Source organism: Tachysurus vachellii, chromosome 3 (genome assembly GCF_030014155.1).
Source record: "Tachysurus vachellii isolate PV-2020 chromosome 3, HZAU_Pvac_v1, whole genome shotgun sequence".
Taxonomy (NCBI): domain Eukaryota; kingdom Metazoa; phylum Chordata; class Actinopteri; order Siluriformes; family Bagridae; genus Tachysurus; species Tachysurus vachellii.
Window position 1 is genome coordinate 19,662,657 of NC_083462.1, and position 18,937 is coordinate 19,681,593.

Genomic DNA, 18,937 nt, shown 5'->3' on the forward strand with positions numbered 1-18,937 from the left:
CAAATTTAAATATATATAAAAATAATCTTGAATTTTGTATTATATTAATCTTTATCTTCTTCTTCTTTCGGCTTTTCCCTTCAGGGGTCGCCACAGCGAATCATCTCTTTCCACCTATCCCTATCTTCTGCATCTTTGACCAACAGTAGCCCAATTTCCACCGGCGCCCTGTAGGTCAACGGCGCCGATGGCGGTCGTTGTTAACCCGGGCTTCGACTGATCCAGTATGAAATTCGTACTGACGATTCGCATGGTTAAATTTGGCAATGTTTTACGCCAGATGCCCTTCCTGACAGAACCCTCTCTATATATCTGGGCTTGGGTCTGTCGCAGAAGTCACTGGACTGTGACCCCCATGGCTAGATTAACCCTTTGTTCTATGTTTATGTTCTGTAAAGCTGCTTCGAGACGACGTCAATTGTAAAAAGAACAACCCTCAGCTTGTCCCCATGTCCACATTGAGAGCGTCATCACCTACAATAGAGGAGCTGAAGAAGGAAAGACCAGAGAAAAGACCTCCGGGTCATCCTGAGCTCAACTCAAAGCACTTCCTCTACCCTGAGCTCTCGGATTGTTCCTCATACATCTCCGACTACGCGTACGGCCTGCTCGTCTTCTGAAGCCGTCTCTGCCGCAGAGAGTCTACATGAGTCCTCTGACGAGTCTCATCGTGGAACACTTCATTAAACTGGATCCTTGCACAACATGACGGTGACGTCTGAAAGATAAATATTTCTATACTACATAAAAGAGAAGTGAATTATGTCGTAAACAACCTAGCCTGGTCCAACGGGGTCTAAAGTTAAATCCTTGGCTGAGCTCCAGTACTTAGTACACATTTCCTCTTTAAATTCCTTCAGTACATCTCAAGCTCTCAGTAAGGTCTCCTGGAAATTTTCGAATAAAAAGTCCTTCAGCTTAAAAGCTGCTAAGTAATGCATCTCTATGATAAGGAAGATTACAGAGCACCACACAACACTGTGATACACGGAGTTAGTTGCACTTAAAGCACTCGCTGAACTCGAAGCTGCAGAAGGTTAACACCAGGAAAACGCAGCGTGACAAAAGAGCAGTCGCAGTTCTGTCAGCAGTTAACCCGCACGCTGAAGGAAGCGGTCATGAAAAATGCAGCAATAAGAAAAGTGTGATGGAAAAAACATCTCTAAACACAGGGGAGCATAAAGGAACGAGGTGCTTGCTGACTAAAGAGCAGAAATGAGTAAGGAGTACATTTTTTACTGTTGATTCATAACCTGGCGGAGTTTCTGAACAGCAGGAGGATTTTTTTTCCCCCCAAGCAGCTTTTCAGTTCACGTCATCCATCATAAAACAATATATATATCTACATTTTTATTTCTTGACATTAAAGGAAAACTCCAGCATTATTCATTTCCATTACAGCATCTGTAGCGTATGTTTACGCCGTATAAACTCGTATAATGGGAGCCTAAGGGCAGGTTTGGTGTCGCGTTATGCGTGTAGCACGTATTTATGAATTCTGCACATGAAAAAGACGTGTACATGAAGAAAGTGCACAGATAAGTGGCTCAAATACAACGAAACTTAAAGCAAAACTTCAAGCTGAATAAAACACATTTCTGAGACTTTCCCTGATGTCCGTTTCATCCTAAAACCTTCTGTATTACAGTAGAACAGCTTCATTTTTGAATTTTGAATGATTTAGTCACATTTCTATACATTTATAACCTGCCCTGACGACTGCCCCGAGACATGAAGTATAATCAAGTTTGGAGTAAACCTTTAATTTTCCTTTTCCTCAGAACAGGAAAGAGATTACACAACCTAAAGATTGTATTGCTGGCGTATTCCTTCTCCTCCATCTCATTATGAAACTATATTTTGGCTTTATTCCCCGACACCTCATCCCAGTCCACGTCGAGCGCGTCATCATCTACAGTAGAGGAGCCGAAGAAGGCGAGACCGGAGAAAAGACCTCTGGGTCTTCCTGAGCTCGACTCGAAGCACTTCCTCTTCCTGGAGCTCTCGGATTCTTCCTCATGCGTCTCTGTGTTTTTGTCTGGCCTGCTCGTTTTCTGACGGGTCTTTGCTGCTAAATTCGTGAAGCTGTTCCTCTCCACAGTGGCCGTTTTTGTGTGTGCGCTTTTCACTGCGCTGGCATCTTTTTCCATTACGCTGTCCTTGGAAACTGGTGTGTTGTTCATCTGTGTTGGAGCTGTGGTAAGATTCTGGCTGGTCTTTTCCTCAGGAGAGGGAACAAAAGAGAACGTGGAAAGTTTGGCCAGGGTGGAGGAAGCGATTTTAGTCTCTGGATGGCGTGGCTGAATGGAGGAAATGGGCTTGTTTGGAGTGGCACTGCTCAGGCTTTGGACAAGTTGCTGGCGTTTGTGCTCTGTGTCGTCCGCTGTTCTGTTTTCGGAGGGAATCTCTCTGACTGTAGCCTGGACTCGAGCTCTGAGCTTCTTACATGTGCTGCTGCCCTCTGCTGGCTGCTTACAACTCCCGTTTTTCTCCTTCTCTTTTCCTCTCCTTTGCAAATTTCGCTCTGTGCCGATTTTATGACCCCTTTTAGGAGCCGGATGTGAAGCGCTAGCCTGATCCGTGTGCATCATTCTCCCTCTGGTTCTGAAAGCAAAGCTCGACAGGTCGACCTGGAGATTTTCCCCCTCGGATCGTTCGGTCACAGCTGGACTTAAACACGTAGCCTTTCTTTTAGAAGGAAGTTTCCTGTCTGTCATCGGCGTGCTGTGGCACGGATGTGTGTGTGGAGATGACTCCTGCTCTGTGTTTGTTGTTTCATCCACCGTGTTCTTTCCTTCGTTCCCTGAGCGCTCGGTGTTCATCTCTTTCAATCGTTTGGTCCTGAGCTTTTTGGAGAGCTTTTGCACCACCGAGCTGCTGTCCTCGTCGGCCTGCTTCTCCCACGCTGAGCCACTGTTGCTAGGCAACACACTAGAGCATGGTGTCTTGTCTGTGTGATGTTGTGTAGAGGAACGAATGGGAGATGCCACAGGGAATGCCGCTTTCCCCTCAGCTGGACTGGTTAAGCTGTGAAACCAGTGAAGTCCTGGGTCAGAGGCAGAGGTGTCCTGACTGGTCTCGCTCTCTATGCGCAGGTCACTCGGCTGCTTACCTCCAGGTGACTCGTGAGACCGGTCCGGCTTCCTGAATGAGGAAGAAAGCAAGAAATGATTCAGAATTAATTTAATGCGTCATTTAAAACTAAAATATTTCCACGATTCGATCTTTAATTATCTAAAAACATGTTCCATTCAAATGTATTGAAATATTAATGACCTTTATTTTTAATAATTATTAAAAATATACATCTTTTTTTTAAAAAGTGTAAGTGTAGCGCTACACATTTACAATTAAATATTTAATAACTGCACCAACTATTCCGAATAGAATTAATTACAGGTTTCCGTCATCCTGAAAACTCATTACACTTCATCGGTCATCATGTGGGGTGAAGCAGTTTGTCTCTAGACACAGATTTACAGACCATCAGGGATATTTATGGTAACTCCATTAAAGTGTGCTTTACCCTGAGAGCCTTTGAAGCTCTTTGTTGAGGATGTGAGTGAGGCCCAGACCCTCCAGTACAATCTCACATTGGCTTCTGTACTGCTCATTAGGGTCGTCAGGGAAGGACGTGTGCAGAGCGTTCACGTTACCGAGCAGTGCGCCACCCTGTGCCCAAAAAAACAACAACACAAAAAGAAAGTAAAACAGAAAGTAATTATTTTGTCGTACAAATGAATATTTTTATGATTTCTTTAAATTTGATAAAATCTTTAAATAAATAGACGAGGCTGTGTGAGTGAGTTACTGTTACCCAGAGCAACCTTTTATTTATTTCTTTTTTACTGGATTTTACACAATTGAGCAGTTGAGCAAGTGTTTGTTCATAATCGTTTATAACCTGAAGGTGTTTGACCTTCAACCACTAAAATTCAGTCCTGACTCATTTTTAGATCTTTTTATTGATAAAATCATTCATGTTTATACCGATTGTCCTGTAAGACCTGTATAAGACCTGTACAAATCTGATGGACAACTGAAACGCTGGTGTTCTGGTAAAAAGGGTTGGATATCGAGATCATCATCATCTTTGTCATCGTCATCATCCTCCTCCTCCTTTCCACCCATCACTAGTATCGTTTTTTTTTTTAAATAAAATATGGGAATTAAGTTTGGCCTGTCTTTTGGTTATGAGACTCAATATACAAACATACTTCAATAAACTGTGGACTACACAATCAACACACAAGAGACTGATGTATGCATTTATACAGTGTTCCCATGATGCCGGAGGTGACGTACCTGCATGGAGCACTCCATAACCGACACCACCACTACGGCGTCCTCCACAGTCACTGTCTCTCTAAACATCAGCTTGGCGTGGGCTGGAAACAGGAAACAGATTTTAAACAAACTGTATATAACTAAAATGTAGAAAATAAACAAACGAAAAAAACAAGGTGTCTGTTTTATGCCAGTTGTAATTGTTACAATCGGAGAATGAATATAGATTTATACTAAAGGACGGTAAGAGAAGGAATGTGTGTGTGTGTGTAAGGACAGACCCTCTGCGAGACGCCCGAGGCTCTCCAGCATGCGGATGGTGGTGCGTGCAGCATTCCTGCTGTCGCTCTGTCTCTGCAGCTGGTAGTAGCGGGTCAGGATGGAGTTGGCGTCCTGAGTAATGCGCGGCTGCAGCCTCTTTACCACGCAGAAGTACGTTCTCATCTTCTCCATGCTCCATAATGAAGACGACTGACTCGGGACAGCTTGGGGAGACAGAGATCATAAAGACAATAACAAAAACGGAGAAACCGTAGAAGAGTGGTTTAGCAATACTTATAATGTAATAGGTGAGATGTGAGCGTGATGCGTTAGGACACGAGTATTAGGATAAAAACAGAATGACTGAGTTGAACCTTTATTTTGGAGGATAAACGAGGAGATGATTTTGTCCCACTCGGGGTTCTTGGTGTCCAGCAGGACGAGGACCAGGTCGAAGCGGCTGAGGAGAGGACTGGCCAGAGCTACGTTCACAGACACGGACACGTTGGGGTCGTACTGGCCCTTTGGGTTGGTGGCTGCAAGTATCGTTGTCCTTGTGTCTAGTTTACACACCATTCTGTATGGGAGACAAAAACACTGCATCATTAGTGGCTCCACAGCGTCAGAACGCCAATATGGCAAGATTGTGACAGTTCAGGAAACTTAGAGACAAAAAATATGTAGACAGATGAACAACAAAGCAGTGTGGATGTCTGAATGACCGGATAACACACAATAATCGTACTGAACACAAGGGTTTTATTTTTATGGGTTTTAAGCTTTTTTTGAGCAGCATGTTAAGAGCCTCGCACAAGGGCCCAGAACCGAGAAGGTGGGAATTCAATCAGTAAATGTCTTGTAATAAGTGTAGAAGATTGATGTAGATGTAGAAGCTGCAGCAGGTTTCTGACAGAGTGGAGCATTTCTAACCCAGCTTTAGCCACACTGATGGTCTGCTGCTCCATGGCCTCGTGGATGCTGGTGCGGTCGTGTTCCTTAATGCTGTTAAACTCATCTATGCAGCAGAGACCTCCATCAGAGAGAACCAGCGCTCCTGCCTCCAGGTGCCACTCTCCAGAGTCCTTCACTGCTGCTACTGTCAGACCTAGTGATATCACACACACACCCACACAGAGAAACAACACATACAGACACACACACGGAGAGACACACACACGGAGAGACACACACACGGAGAGACACACACACGGAGAGACACACACAGACACAAACACACACACATACGGAGGCACACAGAGACAAACACAGAGACAAACAGAGACCCCCACACGAAGACACACACACAGAGACACACACAGAGAGACACACACACACAAAGACACAGAGACACACAGAGACACACACACAGAAACAACATATACAGAGACACATGCAGAGAGACACAGACAGAGACACAGACAGAGACAGAGAGACACACACAGACAGAGACACACACACAGACACACACACACGGAGGCACACAGAGACGCACACAGAGACAAACACAGAGACACACACACAAGGACACACACATACGAAGGGACACACAGAGACACACACACACAGAGACACACACACAGACAAACACAGAGACACACAAACACAGACACACAAACACAGAGACACACAAACACAAACACAGAGACACACAAACACACACACAGAGAGACACACACACACACACAGAGACACATACATACACAGAGAGACACATACATACACAGAGACACACACAGAGACACACACACAGAGACACACGGACGGACACACACACGGAGACACACACAGAGACAGAGACACACACGGAGACACACACACACAGTATCAGATACCTGAGTGCCCTCCCTCCTCTGTAGATGTGATGGTACAGTAATTACAGTAAAGCTAATCAGCACCTGCATTAGTGGAGCCGATGCCAGCAGTGAGGACCGAGCGCGGAGTGATTTTTGCTGCGTACTTCAGAAACTGAGATTTCCCAGTGCCTGGATCGCCCACTAGCAAGAGGTGAGACTCACCTGTGAAAATAAACCCCTTTATACCACAGCGCATATACAGTACAGACAGCAGCTCCAGCTACAAAACAAATCTTACGTTCATATCCATGCACCTCCATACGCAGAGGTGGGTAGTAATGAGTTACATTTACTCCGTTACATTTACTTGAGTAAGTTTTTGAAAAAAATATACTTCTAGGAGTAGTTTTAAATCACTATACTTTTTACTTTTACTTGAGTAGATTTGTGAAGAAGAAACTGTACTCTTACTCCGCTACATTAGGCTACAATGATCTCGTTACTTTTCTTTTTACCTCTTTGGTATTCTACGCATCAATTTTAATGTTTTATTTTGACAGACAGAGAAACTTCAGCTAAGGCTCTACCACGTGAATGTGTTTCACCAATCAAACGTAGTTGTACAGTCTCGTCACGTTATCATACTCAATCTCAGCGGCGGGACGCGTTAGTTAGCAACACAACAGTTTTGTCCAGTTCAGCTGTTTCGAGTTTTTTTATGTGCTCAACTTTACTCAGCGCCGCAAGAGCCGACAAACAGATGACATCAGACGTGTCGTTTCTTACAGCGCCGAACACACATATTTAAAGGGATAGTTCACTCAAAATGAAAATTCTGTCATCATTTACTCACTCTCATGTTGTTACAAACCTGTAGAAATTTCTTTGTTCTGATGAACATGAAGGAAGATATTTTGAGAAACAAAAACAGCTTTGCAACCAGAAGCTTTAGCTTATCTGAAACTAAGGAAAGTCCTAGAGGCTTCCTGAAATTAATTAAAGGAGTAGAGATGTATTTCATTATTATTGCCCTTTCATCAAGGCATCAAATGTGCAACAATCACAACACAAAAGAAATGAAATGTGTGTTTCCTTCTGTTGTTCTGTCACTGGAGACACACACACAGTTTATGAGAATTTATGGGCTGCCTCGTTCTAGTTCTGCCTGGTAAAAAAGTATAAAGGTTTGGAAATTTGTGTTACTTGTGCATATTAATTTTTTTTTATTATTATTTTATTTATTAAGTACATGAATTTACCTGAATTATTTTAATTTAAGCTATTTTGTAATTAATTTTAATTTATTTTATTGATTGGATGAGCCATAATTTGCCTAAAGATTATTTTGTATTTTTGTCTGTCTGATTGTTGTCGTGTTAAAAAATAAATCAGACGTTACTCAACAGTTACTCAGTACTTGAGTAGTTTTTTCACCAAGTACTTTTTTACTCTTATTCAAGTAATTATTTGGATGTCTACTTTTTACTTTTACTTGAGTCATATTATTCTGAAGTAACAGTACTTTTACTTGAGTACAATTTTTGGCTACTCTACCCACCTCTGTCCATACGCTACGTTTCTATAGTAACGACTCTTTCGCAGAGGTTCGTGTGTGGGATGCTTTACACGACCTAAGACGAGGAATAAAACCTTGTGTATAACAACTGTGAGCACATGGGCTAAGGTGTTGTGATATACAGCAGAGTTACTGTTGCCACCTTGAAGTTGATTAATTACCTCTAACAGCAAGAGCTTTATTAATGCCGTGGGCGTGAAGAGGGACACACACATACCTCTCACCTTCGTCCCTGAGGCATCGACGTGCTGCACTCCACCTGCCAAAACCAAGGCTACAGACAACTTCACCACATACATCCCAAACACCTGGGGGCACAGACTCATCAGAATCTGATTCCTGCCTGAAGTTTGATAGAAAAAAGGAGAGAAAAATACAAATACATAAAGACTGTCTCGAGGAAAAAATATTCAAAGAGTTTAATTATCTTTAACCTGACCATGTTACACAGGGTGTAATGAAGAAAAAAAAAAAGCATGTTTAAAACTAAATCCAAGGAGGAATGATGTTGGGGTGATAAGTCTTCTTCTTCTTCTTCTTCTTATTATTATTATTATTAATACAAAAAAATGTGGCTAGCGCATGTCATATGTATACTGCTTAAAATTCCAGCAAGACGAGTAAACCGTCCGACGCTAATCCGACGGTATGATGGAGAAGAAGAAGAAGAAGAAGAAGAAGAATATGATGGAGAAGAATAAGAAGAAGAAGAAGAAGAGTATGATGGAGAAGAAGAACAAGGAGAAGAAGAACAGTATGATGGAGAAAAAGAAGAAGAACAGTATGATGGAGGAGAAGAAGAAAAAGAATAAATCATTTTATTCTGTAAATTAAATTCGAATTTTTACATTTTTTTTGGAGAAACATCAGCAATTCTTCTGGAGATTCCGGACTAGTTACACTTGCAGCTACGTTTTTGTAGCTAAAACCCAACCGCTTCCGCTACGTGATTTCGTCTGAAATGAGGTTTGTTACATAACGTGTTTTTTTTTCTACACTGACAAATTTGTTTAGAAAATAAATAGTTAAATAAATCTAAAAAGGTTTTTGTACTGACTAATACTAGAGCCATGAAATTAACATCTGCAACAAATGCTGTATTAAAAAAAAAACAGGGCTCGTATTCGTGAACCTTCTCAGTGTAAAGAGTTTCTCCTAATGATGAAATTCTAATATAATTCTTAGAAATGTGGGCGTTTCCCCTTAAAGTAAAAGAGAAGATCCTGATAAAGATAAAAAGTTATTCACAATGCATCTTAAACCTTAAAAGAGATCATGAGGTCAAAACATGTTGGGGTGGAAGAGACCAACCAAGTCAGAAGAACATTATAAATATTTCAACAATTAAAGGTGGGGTCTCTGTTGTTTGAGAAATGCTTCAGAAAACTGCGTTGGTCCGCCAAACAAAACAAAAACAAAACTAACGTGTAGCCAATGAGTAGAAAGAGACGTGTCTTGTCAATATGCGGCAGAGAGAGTGTTCAGTGCGCATGTGTGACATTAGCAGAAAGCGGTTTTAACATTGACATGGAGGATAAAAACAAAGAAAGAAAGCGAAGAAAGACTTACGATAAGACAAGATGTAGGACCCGTGTTAATATAGGATCAGCTTTCCAGCGCTGGAGAGAACTGAAGAAGTGGGAAGTTGGCCGCATATTCACAGATTGGAGTTTCCCGAGTCAATAACTCCTGAGCTAAACGCTGTTACTACACAAATAACACCTCTTTTCTATCGCAGTAATGTAAAGAGGCAGCTACAACCGCGTTTTGGTAGTAACAGCGTTCAGCTCAAGAGTTATTGACTCAGGAAACTCCAATATGTGAATATGCGACCAACTTTACTTAAGACACAGAGGTTGCTTTTTCCTCCTTGATAGGTGAGTAACGTTGGTTTTGCTTTGTTTCACAGAACTAATATATGCCGTCCTTTAAATGATTATGCTTGTGTGTCATTTTTGCTTGTTTGTTTATCTGCAATCGTATTGTTCTTCCCTTCAGCTATGATAAAGACACATTTCTTTCCATTAGTTGCCTGGGTTACGTATATATGTGTGGGCGGAGCTATCAGTACAGGGGTGGGACCCATTTGGGTTAGGGGCGTGTTTGTTTTGGTAATTTCAAATGTCAACATTAGCTTTCAAACAACAGACACCCCACCTTTAAATGTCATATTTGTATGTACTGTGAATACCAGCTATAGGGTTGTGCTTGTGTGTGTCCCAGAATTCCTCAAATTCTTTCTGGCAGTCTTCTAGCACAACCGCTGCTGTGGATTGATCGTTGTTGATTTCGATGTAGTTTGCCTTCAGAACGATCTCCACGTCACAGCGACAGTCCTGATACAGCGGCTTCCAGCGTTGCCACACCACCCCATACACAGTGATATCATCTCCTGGAGAAAACATTACACACAAATAACCTGTGATGCTCTAAGCAAAGACCTTTCAATCTGTTTCTGTACATTTATAGCCGAAGAGCACGTGATTCTTTTCCTAAGTGTTGCCACAAAGCTGAAAGCACACAACTGTATAGAACATCTTTGAACGCTGAAGTTACAGTTTCCCTTCGCTGGAGCTAAAAGGACAATGAAGATGTGGTGTGGAGCTTTAGGTTTTACTGGAAGAACCATGACTCTGACTCGACCCCACTGAACAGCTTTGGGATGAACTGGAACTGGAGATTCCTCACCATCACAACAGCAGTGTCTGATCTCACTAATGCTCTTGTAGATGAATGATCACAGATCTTACATGGAGCCCCAGACCAAGGGAGACTGGCAGTTATTTTGCATTTCTTCCATTTGCGAGTAATTGAACCAACTATTGTCATCTTCTCACCAAGCTGATTGGCGATGGCCTTGAAGTCCATTCCAGCCTTGTGAAGGTCTTCATTCTTGTCCAATGATAAGAATGAAGACCTTCACAAGGCTGGAATGGAGTGTTTATCTTCAACCGCTAAAATTCTGTGTAAGATTATCAACAGAGGGACAAACACCCATGCATAGATAAAATAATTTTTAATACATAGATAAATAAAGTCCAAATCCATTTCATCAGTGGGATGTAAAGCCTGTGCACTGGTAAAAATTGTTGGAGCGCCAAAGAGCACAGAGATCATACTCTATTCATTCAGACAGGATTGGGCTTGAGCTCAGGATGTTTACCTGATTTGCAGCTGTCTACCAGATCGTCCTCTAAAATGACCAGCATGGACCGAGGGATGCTGCCCACGGAGAGTCTCTGTACCTGCAAGGGGGCATTACAACCCCATCAGAGAGGAGGATTTTACATTCGACCCAAAACGGCAGGAAAGGATTAGATTCGGATTATGATGCCTCACAGTAAGTCTGGGAATTTACCATGTTTCGATTAGATTAGATTAGAATGCATATCATCCTGAGGTCCTGACCTGCTCTTGGATCTTGATCTCTTGATAGTCCCTGCAGGACGACGGCGGGGCGTCTCGTTCAGCCAGACAAGTGAATTTAAAGGAGCTGCACTCGTCCTGGTTGGGGCAGCGGCCGGGCGGGGTGAAGGTGTAGTACTGCTCGAAGTCGGCCTGCACGGAGAACACGTGTCTGCACTTGTTGCACATGTAATCCCGCTGGTACTCCAGGACTTTGGTCACACTGGTGCGAATGACGGTGCCGGTGACGGACAGGAAGTGGCCCACGTCCCGGGCTTTAGGGATGTGCTCTCGGGTCATCTCGGGACACACGAGCAAACCTGGAGATTCACACACGATGGACAATGGACAATTAATTATATAGTAAAAGGTCAGTTTTAAAAAGGTTAGGGATTAGAAATAAAATAAAATAAATAGAATGTAAAAATGGCATAGAGCTGTAATATATTCAGAAAGGTGTCACGTCTCTAGTATGTAAAGGACGGTAGGTTTAAAAGCTACAGAGATGTTTATTATTTCAACAAAAAACAATAAGAATGATTGTAATCTGATGGAGCTGAGATTCATGCGAAGTTCGAATGCTAATGTCTAGTCGAGTAAAAGAGATTAGAGAAAACAGATCTAGTCGAGAATCAGCCTTTATTATTGGTCTCATTGTGGAAATTCTTTCTTGGCAAATCCCATCTTGTCAGGAAGTTCGGGTCGAGTGCAAGCTGTGAAACGGAGCGGAGATGGTTTAAGGGCCCAACAGTGGCATCTTGGTGGTGCTCGGGCTTCAACCCATGACCTTCTGATCAGTGAGAAGTAACCCAGAGATATATATATATAATCAATCAATTATAAAAAAACAATTATATTGATTATAATAAATAAGAGACAGACCGGAGTGTACAAAACTCTTCAAAAAGTCTTCACCAGATTCTGCTCACAGATCCATCCGTCTTTCATTCATTATTAAAGTAATATAAGATGCATATTGCTTGTAGTATGAAATCATGGGGTTTTCATGCCTAATGGTAAACATGTCCAAGAAATAATGAGATGAAATGCAAAAAGGTAACAGGTTTCTGATTGCAGTAAAATACAGATTTGTTTTTTATCGATTTAGAAAAAAAAAGAAAACACAGGCAAGGGAAGAAGCACATAAACTGCTTCTAATAAAACAATGATACAAATATATTATCTTAAATTAATATATATTTTTTAATATAAATTATTATACAATTTATTATATAAAAAGCCCATTGTGCCGTAATTCATCACACTCAAGTCTCCTTGCTCAGCTGTAGTTGTAACTAGGATAATGGAAAGGATGTCAAGATTAAAGCTGATTTTTTAAAAAAATTATTTTTCATAAAAAAATTAATAATAAAAAAAAATAAATATAAAATTGAAAAAAAAACCTGCCATTAAAAAGATAAAAAAATGCTTACTATCGATAAAATCAACATTTTTTACATAAAAAAACAATAAATGTAATTTCACATTGTTTAAAATTTATTTACTGGTTGAATTTCATTTATTAATTGTATTAATTGCGTTTAATAGGAAGAAAAACGAAACCACATTAGTTTGAAAGTGGAAATGGTATAAAAAAATCAGAGTGAATATAATATATTATTTTATATTATTATATTTAATTTGCACCTTTTTCAAGCAGCACATTATATTTCAACATTAACTCTACAATGATTATAACATTGCTGCATAATTAAAATGTCCACTAGATGGCACTATAAACTCTAAGAAAGAAGCACAGTGTAAAAAAGGCCACAAATCAGATGAAAAAGGAGAAAAAAGAAATAAATTACAAGATGAACTGCTTCACTGCATTCAAAGGCAAATAAAGAAAGCCTGAAAGTATTTTTAAAAGGTCAGTGCAGTTTAATAAATGAAAGTAATGCCTTAATAACTTTAATTTAGTAGAAGGGAAGTGCACAGGTTCTTATCTCCCTCTAATTAACAGTGAGTCGGTGACGTGTGAGCTTCCTGATCCGGCGTATCTGTAAGTGTACAGAGTTTTTCTGTAATTACAGGTGACACACTTCCCTTCTCTGGACCACGTGCCCTGAAACATAAACACCAAAAAATCCCTCTCTGCTTCATTGTGATTCAGTTCAATATTTCACCACTTAAACCTCAGTGGGGATAAAAGACTTTATTCTTTTCTAAAGTAGAAACATCTTCTTCACTCCTCACGCTTTTGGCTTTTTGTCTCTTCTAAATCCTCGTCCCTAAAGATCCGACTGCAAGTCAGACATAACCGTGTCCATCAGAGAAGACCGGTTAAACAGAGCTTGGCCTCGGCGCACTCAGACCTGATCCGCTGTCTGATAATCATGTCTGCCTGTCTTCTTATGTCCGTCTGTCTGCCTGTCTCACTCTCTCCCTTTGTCCGTCCATCCCTCTCTCTCTCCCTCTCTCCGTCCGTCTGTCGCTCTCTCCCCCTGTGTCCGTCCGTCTGTCGCTCTCTCCCCCTGTGTCCGTCTGTCTGTCTCACTCTCCGTGTCCATCTGTATGACTGCATCCCTCTTCCTGTGTCTGTCCATCTGCCTGTCTCCCTCTCCCTGTCCCTCTGAGTGTCTGTCTGTCTCCATCTCTCCTTGACTGCCCCACTTCCCGCTCTCCCTCCCAGTCTCTGTTTTTTTCTCCCTCTCTGCCTTCTCTGCCCCTCCCTCTCTCTTCCCCTCACTCCCCCTTCTGTCCGTCCCCCTTCTGTCTCTCTTTTCCTTTTCCACTGCTTCTCTCTCTCTCTCTCTCTCTCTCTCTCTCTGCTATTTATAGACTGTCCATTATGTTCTCATCATGTCCCTGAGTGAAGAACAACCTGCGGCTTTTTTCCCCCACTCAGATTCCAGACCAGCTCAGAAAAACAGTATTTTCTAAAAGCCGTGTTGACGCAGGCACAGTGCCAGTAATTTCCTCCATCTAAACGCTGTCTCTGGTTACTGGAGCTACCGCAATTATCCACGGCTCAGCTTTAATTTCATCACATTATCTCTAAATATCATCCCCTTCCTCGGCCTCGCTACTACTACAGCTGGGCGAGGCTACGATCGGCGCACGGGATCCTGATGAAATACAGCACAATGAACGTCATGAATAATACATCATATTAATTCTATAACATTCGATATATTACATATAATATTCATCCATTTATTTAAAAAAATATTCTAAACTTTTTTCTATACAAGAATATATTTACATTATTTTATGCATAAATATTCTGAAATAATTTATATTATTTCTTTTGTAATTTAAAACATTTCTAGAAGCAGCTGATGTTAATTATCCACTTTTTTCTAATGCATTAAAAAGAGTATGATGGTGACTCAGAGGAAGAGTATGATGGGGACTCAGAGGAAGAGTATGATGGGGACTCAGAGGAAGAGTATGATGGGGACTCAGAGGAAGAGTATGATGGGGACTCAGAGGAAGAGTATGATGGGGACTCAGAGGAAGAGTATGATGGGGACTCAGAGGAAGAGTATGATGGGGACTCAGAGGAAGAGTATGATGGGGACTCAGAGGAAGAGTATGATGGGGACAAAGAGTGTGATGGAGATGAAGAGTGTGATGGAGTGTGATGAAGAGGAAGAAAAAGAAGAGTAGTATGAAGGAGATGAAGAAGAAGAAGAAGAAGAAGAAGAAGGAGGAGGAAGAGGAAGAAAAAGAAGATGAAGATTGGGAAAAATGATGACGAGGAAGAAGAAGAGTATGAGGAAGAAGATGTTGAAGGAGAAAATGGAGAAAAGATGAATAAGAGGAAGAACAAGAGGAAAAACGTGATGAACATAAAAAATGATGGTGATTCTGAAAACCAGGTGAAGAAGGTGATGAAGAAAACGAAGAAGAACAAAGACGATGAACATAAGAATAAAAATGAAGCTCTGATAAATGAGTTGAAACAAACAGCAGGTTACTGAACAAATCGCACGTGTCGAGACGTCGCGTAATGAGACGTTTATTAAACAGCACTAAGACGAGTCTTCGGTGTTCTTCAGGAAACGTCTCAAAGGCAAAAATATCAGAAGACATACGACGACAAGACAAACTGTGTAGAAGAAGAATAAAACACTGAGGTTGATTCTTTCCCTGCATCCTCACGCCACCTCGACACGTTCTGATTCACTACTTAAAATTCATGTTTGTGCTGGAAACTGCATTATCTCCGAGAAGCAGAGAGAAACTTCCTGCCCAAGTTCATTATAATTAAAGTCAAGCACACACAGTAAACAGGCTGCGCTGCGGCTATCGCTGTAAAATCCACACATCACAAACAAGAAGAAATCTCTCGCTGTGTCTCCAGCAGCATGTTGAGCTGAGCTGATGTCTCAGGTGAGAAGAGAACGTTCCTCGTGGTCTGCTGGGTGCCCGTCCTCCTTGAGCTGGTCTCCGTAACGCGTCACGCTGATATTTTCCTTTTTACCTAAATGGCTGTGGGGGAAAAAATGGCGTCTCTTCTGCTTTAGCGTGAATAACTAGTGAACAAGAGCTAACAGAGATGAACAAAAACTCCTTTTAGGAGCAACACTGGATTATCAAAGCTAGGATCCAATGGTGTAGTACGTATGATGGAGGAGAAGAAGAAGAAGAAGAGTTTGATGCAGTATGATGTCACACTGATCCATCCTTTTTTTGGGTTTATCAATAATCTGTAATCTGCGTTAGATTTAAAGACATAAAGCTAACATGTCATTTCTTGTTTTGTTGTGCAGAAGGATTAAAGATTTAGATAATGCTTAATACAGTTTAACAGAAGAGACAAATTGCTTATGGCTGCTTTAATTTTAAAAATTTCAAATCAATCCACTAGGGGTCACGGTGGCTTAGTGGTTAGCACGTTCGCCTCACACCTCCAGGGTCGGGGTTCGATTCCCGCCTCCGCCTTGTGTGTGTGGAGTTTGCATGTTCTCCCCGTGCCTCGGGGGTTTCCTCCGGGTACTCCGGTTTCCTCCCCTGGTCCAAAGACATGCATGGTAGGTTGATTGGCATCTCTGGAAAATTGTCCGTAGTGTGTGAGTGCGTGAGTGAATGAGAGTGTGTGTGTGCGCCCTGAGATGGGTTGGCACTCCGTCCAGGGTGTATCCTGCCTTGATGCCCCATGACGCCTGAGATAGGCACAGGCTCCCCGTGACCCGAGGTAGTTCGGATAAGCGGTAGAAAATGAGTGAGAGTGAATCAATCCACTTCAGTCAATCCTGAGAGAGCGAGCGAGTGCAACATGAGCGGTAGTCAGCAAATGTTAAAATATACTTTCTTCTCCCAAACGCACACGCCTCACACACACACCTCACACACCCCTCACACGTGCCTTGAACGCCTCCACACACGAATCGAACACACCTTACACACACCTCAAACACCCCTCACACACCCCTCACACACGCCTTGAACATACCTCGAACACCCCTCACACACTCCTTGAACACGCCTCACAGAGGCCTCACACACCTCAGATCTAACAACTGACCCTAGACAAGCAGTGAACACTTTAGTGAATGGCTTTCGCATCCATCGTCTTACCGGAGACTCGGACATGTAGGTTGTGTTTCAGCTTTAAGGAGCTCTGCAGTGGCTCGGACCGAGAGATGGAGAGCACGGCGGCGTGAAGAGCCTCGTCGAATACGTGCAGCACCTGGTGGGGGCAGGCGTTGAAATATTCGCCCACCTCCATGTTGGCTTCGAATAAGGTCATAGCGTTTACCACGAGCGAGTAGTGCGCATCTTCATCAGGTTCCTGCAGGATCTGCAGGATGTCGTTCCTGTGATGCTCCGTCACGTAGCTTTCGAACACCAGGCCTGCGAGAGCCGTCTGCTCCGAGTTCAGCCACATCTTCAGCCTAGAAGAGAAACGACGCTACAGACAAAATCACGCTGTTGTAGTCTGACATCATGGGATCAGCTCTGACATTTACACACTTTTACTCACAGTAGAAGCCTCTATAACAAATGGTTTATAAAACAATTCAACTAGACAGATCATTTGATCTAAACATGGATTTTATCAGGAGAAGAGACCTGGTCAGGAGACTGTGTCTCATTCTAACGCCATTTCCATTTATGTAACATTTCTAAAGAAAGTTGAACCAGATGTCCAGTCAATGATTTTCTACGAAGAAGAAGAATAAAGAAGAAAAAAGATGATGAACAACAAGATGACGATAAAGAAGATGAAGAACCAGATGATAATGATTATGAAGAAGAGCACCACCACCATCACCACCAAAGAGAACTTTCTTTATAAAGATAAAGAAGATGAACAAGATGATAAAAAAGAAAAAGAAAGGAGATGAAAGACAAACAAGAAGAAAAAGAACAACAAAAACAACAATAAAGATGAAGATAAAGATGATGAAGAAAAAGGATAATGAAATTAATAAGAGGAAGATGATTATGATGATGATTATGATGAAAAGATGAACCACAAAGAGATGAAGATACAGAAGATGATTATGAAGAAAAAAAGATGAATAACAACAAGATGAAGATGATGGGGTGGAAAAGAACAAATGAAAACACAGATGAAGAAAAAGATGATGATGTATAAGAAGATGAAGAAGATCAACATGAACAATGCCTCTCTCTCTGTCTGTCTCTCACTCTCTCTCTCTGTGTCTGTCTCTCACTCTCTCTCTGTGTCTGTCTCTCTCTGTGTCTATCTCTCACTCTGTCTCTCTCTGTGTCTGTCTCTCTCTGTGTCCATCTCTCACTCTCTCTCTGTGTCTGTCTCTCACTCTCTCTCTGTGTGTCTGTCTCTCTGTGTGTCTGTCTCTCACTCTCTCTCTGTGTCTGTCTCTCTCTGTGTCTGTCTCTCACTCTCTCTGTCTGTCTCTCTCTGTGTCTGTCTCTCTCTGTGTCCATCTCTCACTCTCTCTCTGTGTCCATCTCTCACTCTCTCTCTGTGTCTGTCTCTCACTCACTCTCTGTCTGTCTCTCTCTGTCTGTCTCTCTCTGTCTGTCTCTCTCTCTCCAGCATTTTAACAAGTTAGCCAGCCTGCTAAGTATATAGACCTTGTTTACAAACAGTAAGTATATAGAAAGTATATAGACCTTGTTTACAAACAGACAATATCTACTATATGGCAATTTTATAGTAATATAATTTACCTGCTGGTGGAAATATTCACCACTTTTCAAGCTTTTCTAACACACAGCTTTAAAACGCGCGCGTGTGTGTGTGCGTGTAAACATGCTTCAGATTTGGCGCCGGACTCCTTCATTTTGAACAGATTTAGGGGTGCATTGAACAACAATAACAAAAATAGTTACGACGAACAAAAACCAAATTAGTTTTTTGTGTAGCATGTGTAACTAATCGATAAAAAGGTTTTATTTATAGTATCAATATATATATCGCTACGTTATTTATTTATTTATTTATTTTTCAAAAAACACGAATTACCGTTTCAACCCATTCAAAAAGGAATAGTGGTACATTCCAGAAACTGTCGCACTAAACAAGGCTCGATCCCAAATAGCGCACTACTCGCTATACAAGTGCACTAGGTAAGACATAAAATAACGGACACATAGTGCACTAGCTATCAAATAAGGAGTCGTTTAAGATTAGGCGCCGAAGAGTCCATTTTTTAGACGTACAGAGGTTGCG

General features: G+C 41.7%; 1 protein-coding gene across 1 annotated transcript; it reads right to left on the bottom strand.

The window, feature by feature from the left end:
• Positions 1–1,005: 1,005 nt before the first annotated feature.
• On the bottom strand, positions 1,006–18,508 carry mcm9 (minichromosome maintenance 9 homologous recombination repair factor). Its single transcript, XM_060866197.1, has 13 exons — positions 18,436–18,508; positions 16,852–17,185; positions 11,326–11,642; positions 11,081–11,162; positions 10,109–10,309; positions 8,135–8,260; positions 6,444–6,563; positions 5,479–5,653; positions 4,923–5,125; positions 4,569–4,772; positions 4,306–4,388; positions 3,527–3,672; positions 1,006–3,144 (listed from the first exon to the last, which is right to left on the bottom strand). The coding sequence occupies exons 2-13, from the start codon at positions 17,159–17,161 to the stop codon at positions 1,854–1,856; spliced, it is 3,258 nt and encodes a 1,085-aa protein (XP_060722180.1). The 5' UTR covers positions 17,162–17,185; positions 18,436–18,508; the 3' UTR covers positions 1,006–1,853.
• Between the last annotated feature and the right edge of the window lie 429 nt (positions 18,509–18,937).

Coding starts and splice junctions, on each gene's coding strand:
- mcm9 (XM_060866197.1), bottom strand. CDS start 17,161: ATGTGGCTGAACTCGGAGCAGACGGCTCTCGCAGGCCTGGTGTTCGAA. Junction 4,773..4,922: donor GTTTATCCTCCAAAATAAAG/GTTCAACTCAGT, acceptor TGTCTCCCCAAG/CTGTCCCGAGTCAGTCGTCT. Junction 3,145..3,526: donor GAGCTTCAAAGGCTCTCAGG/GTAAAGCACACT, acceptor TTCCTCATTCAG/GAAGCCGGACCGGTCTCACG.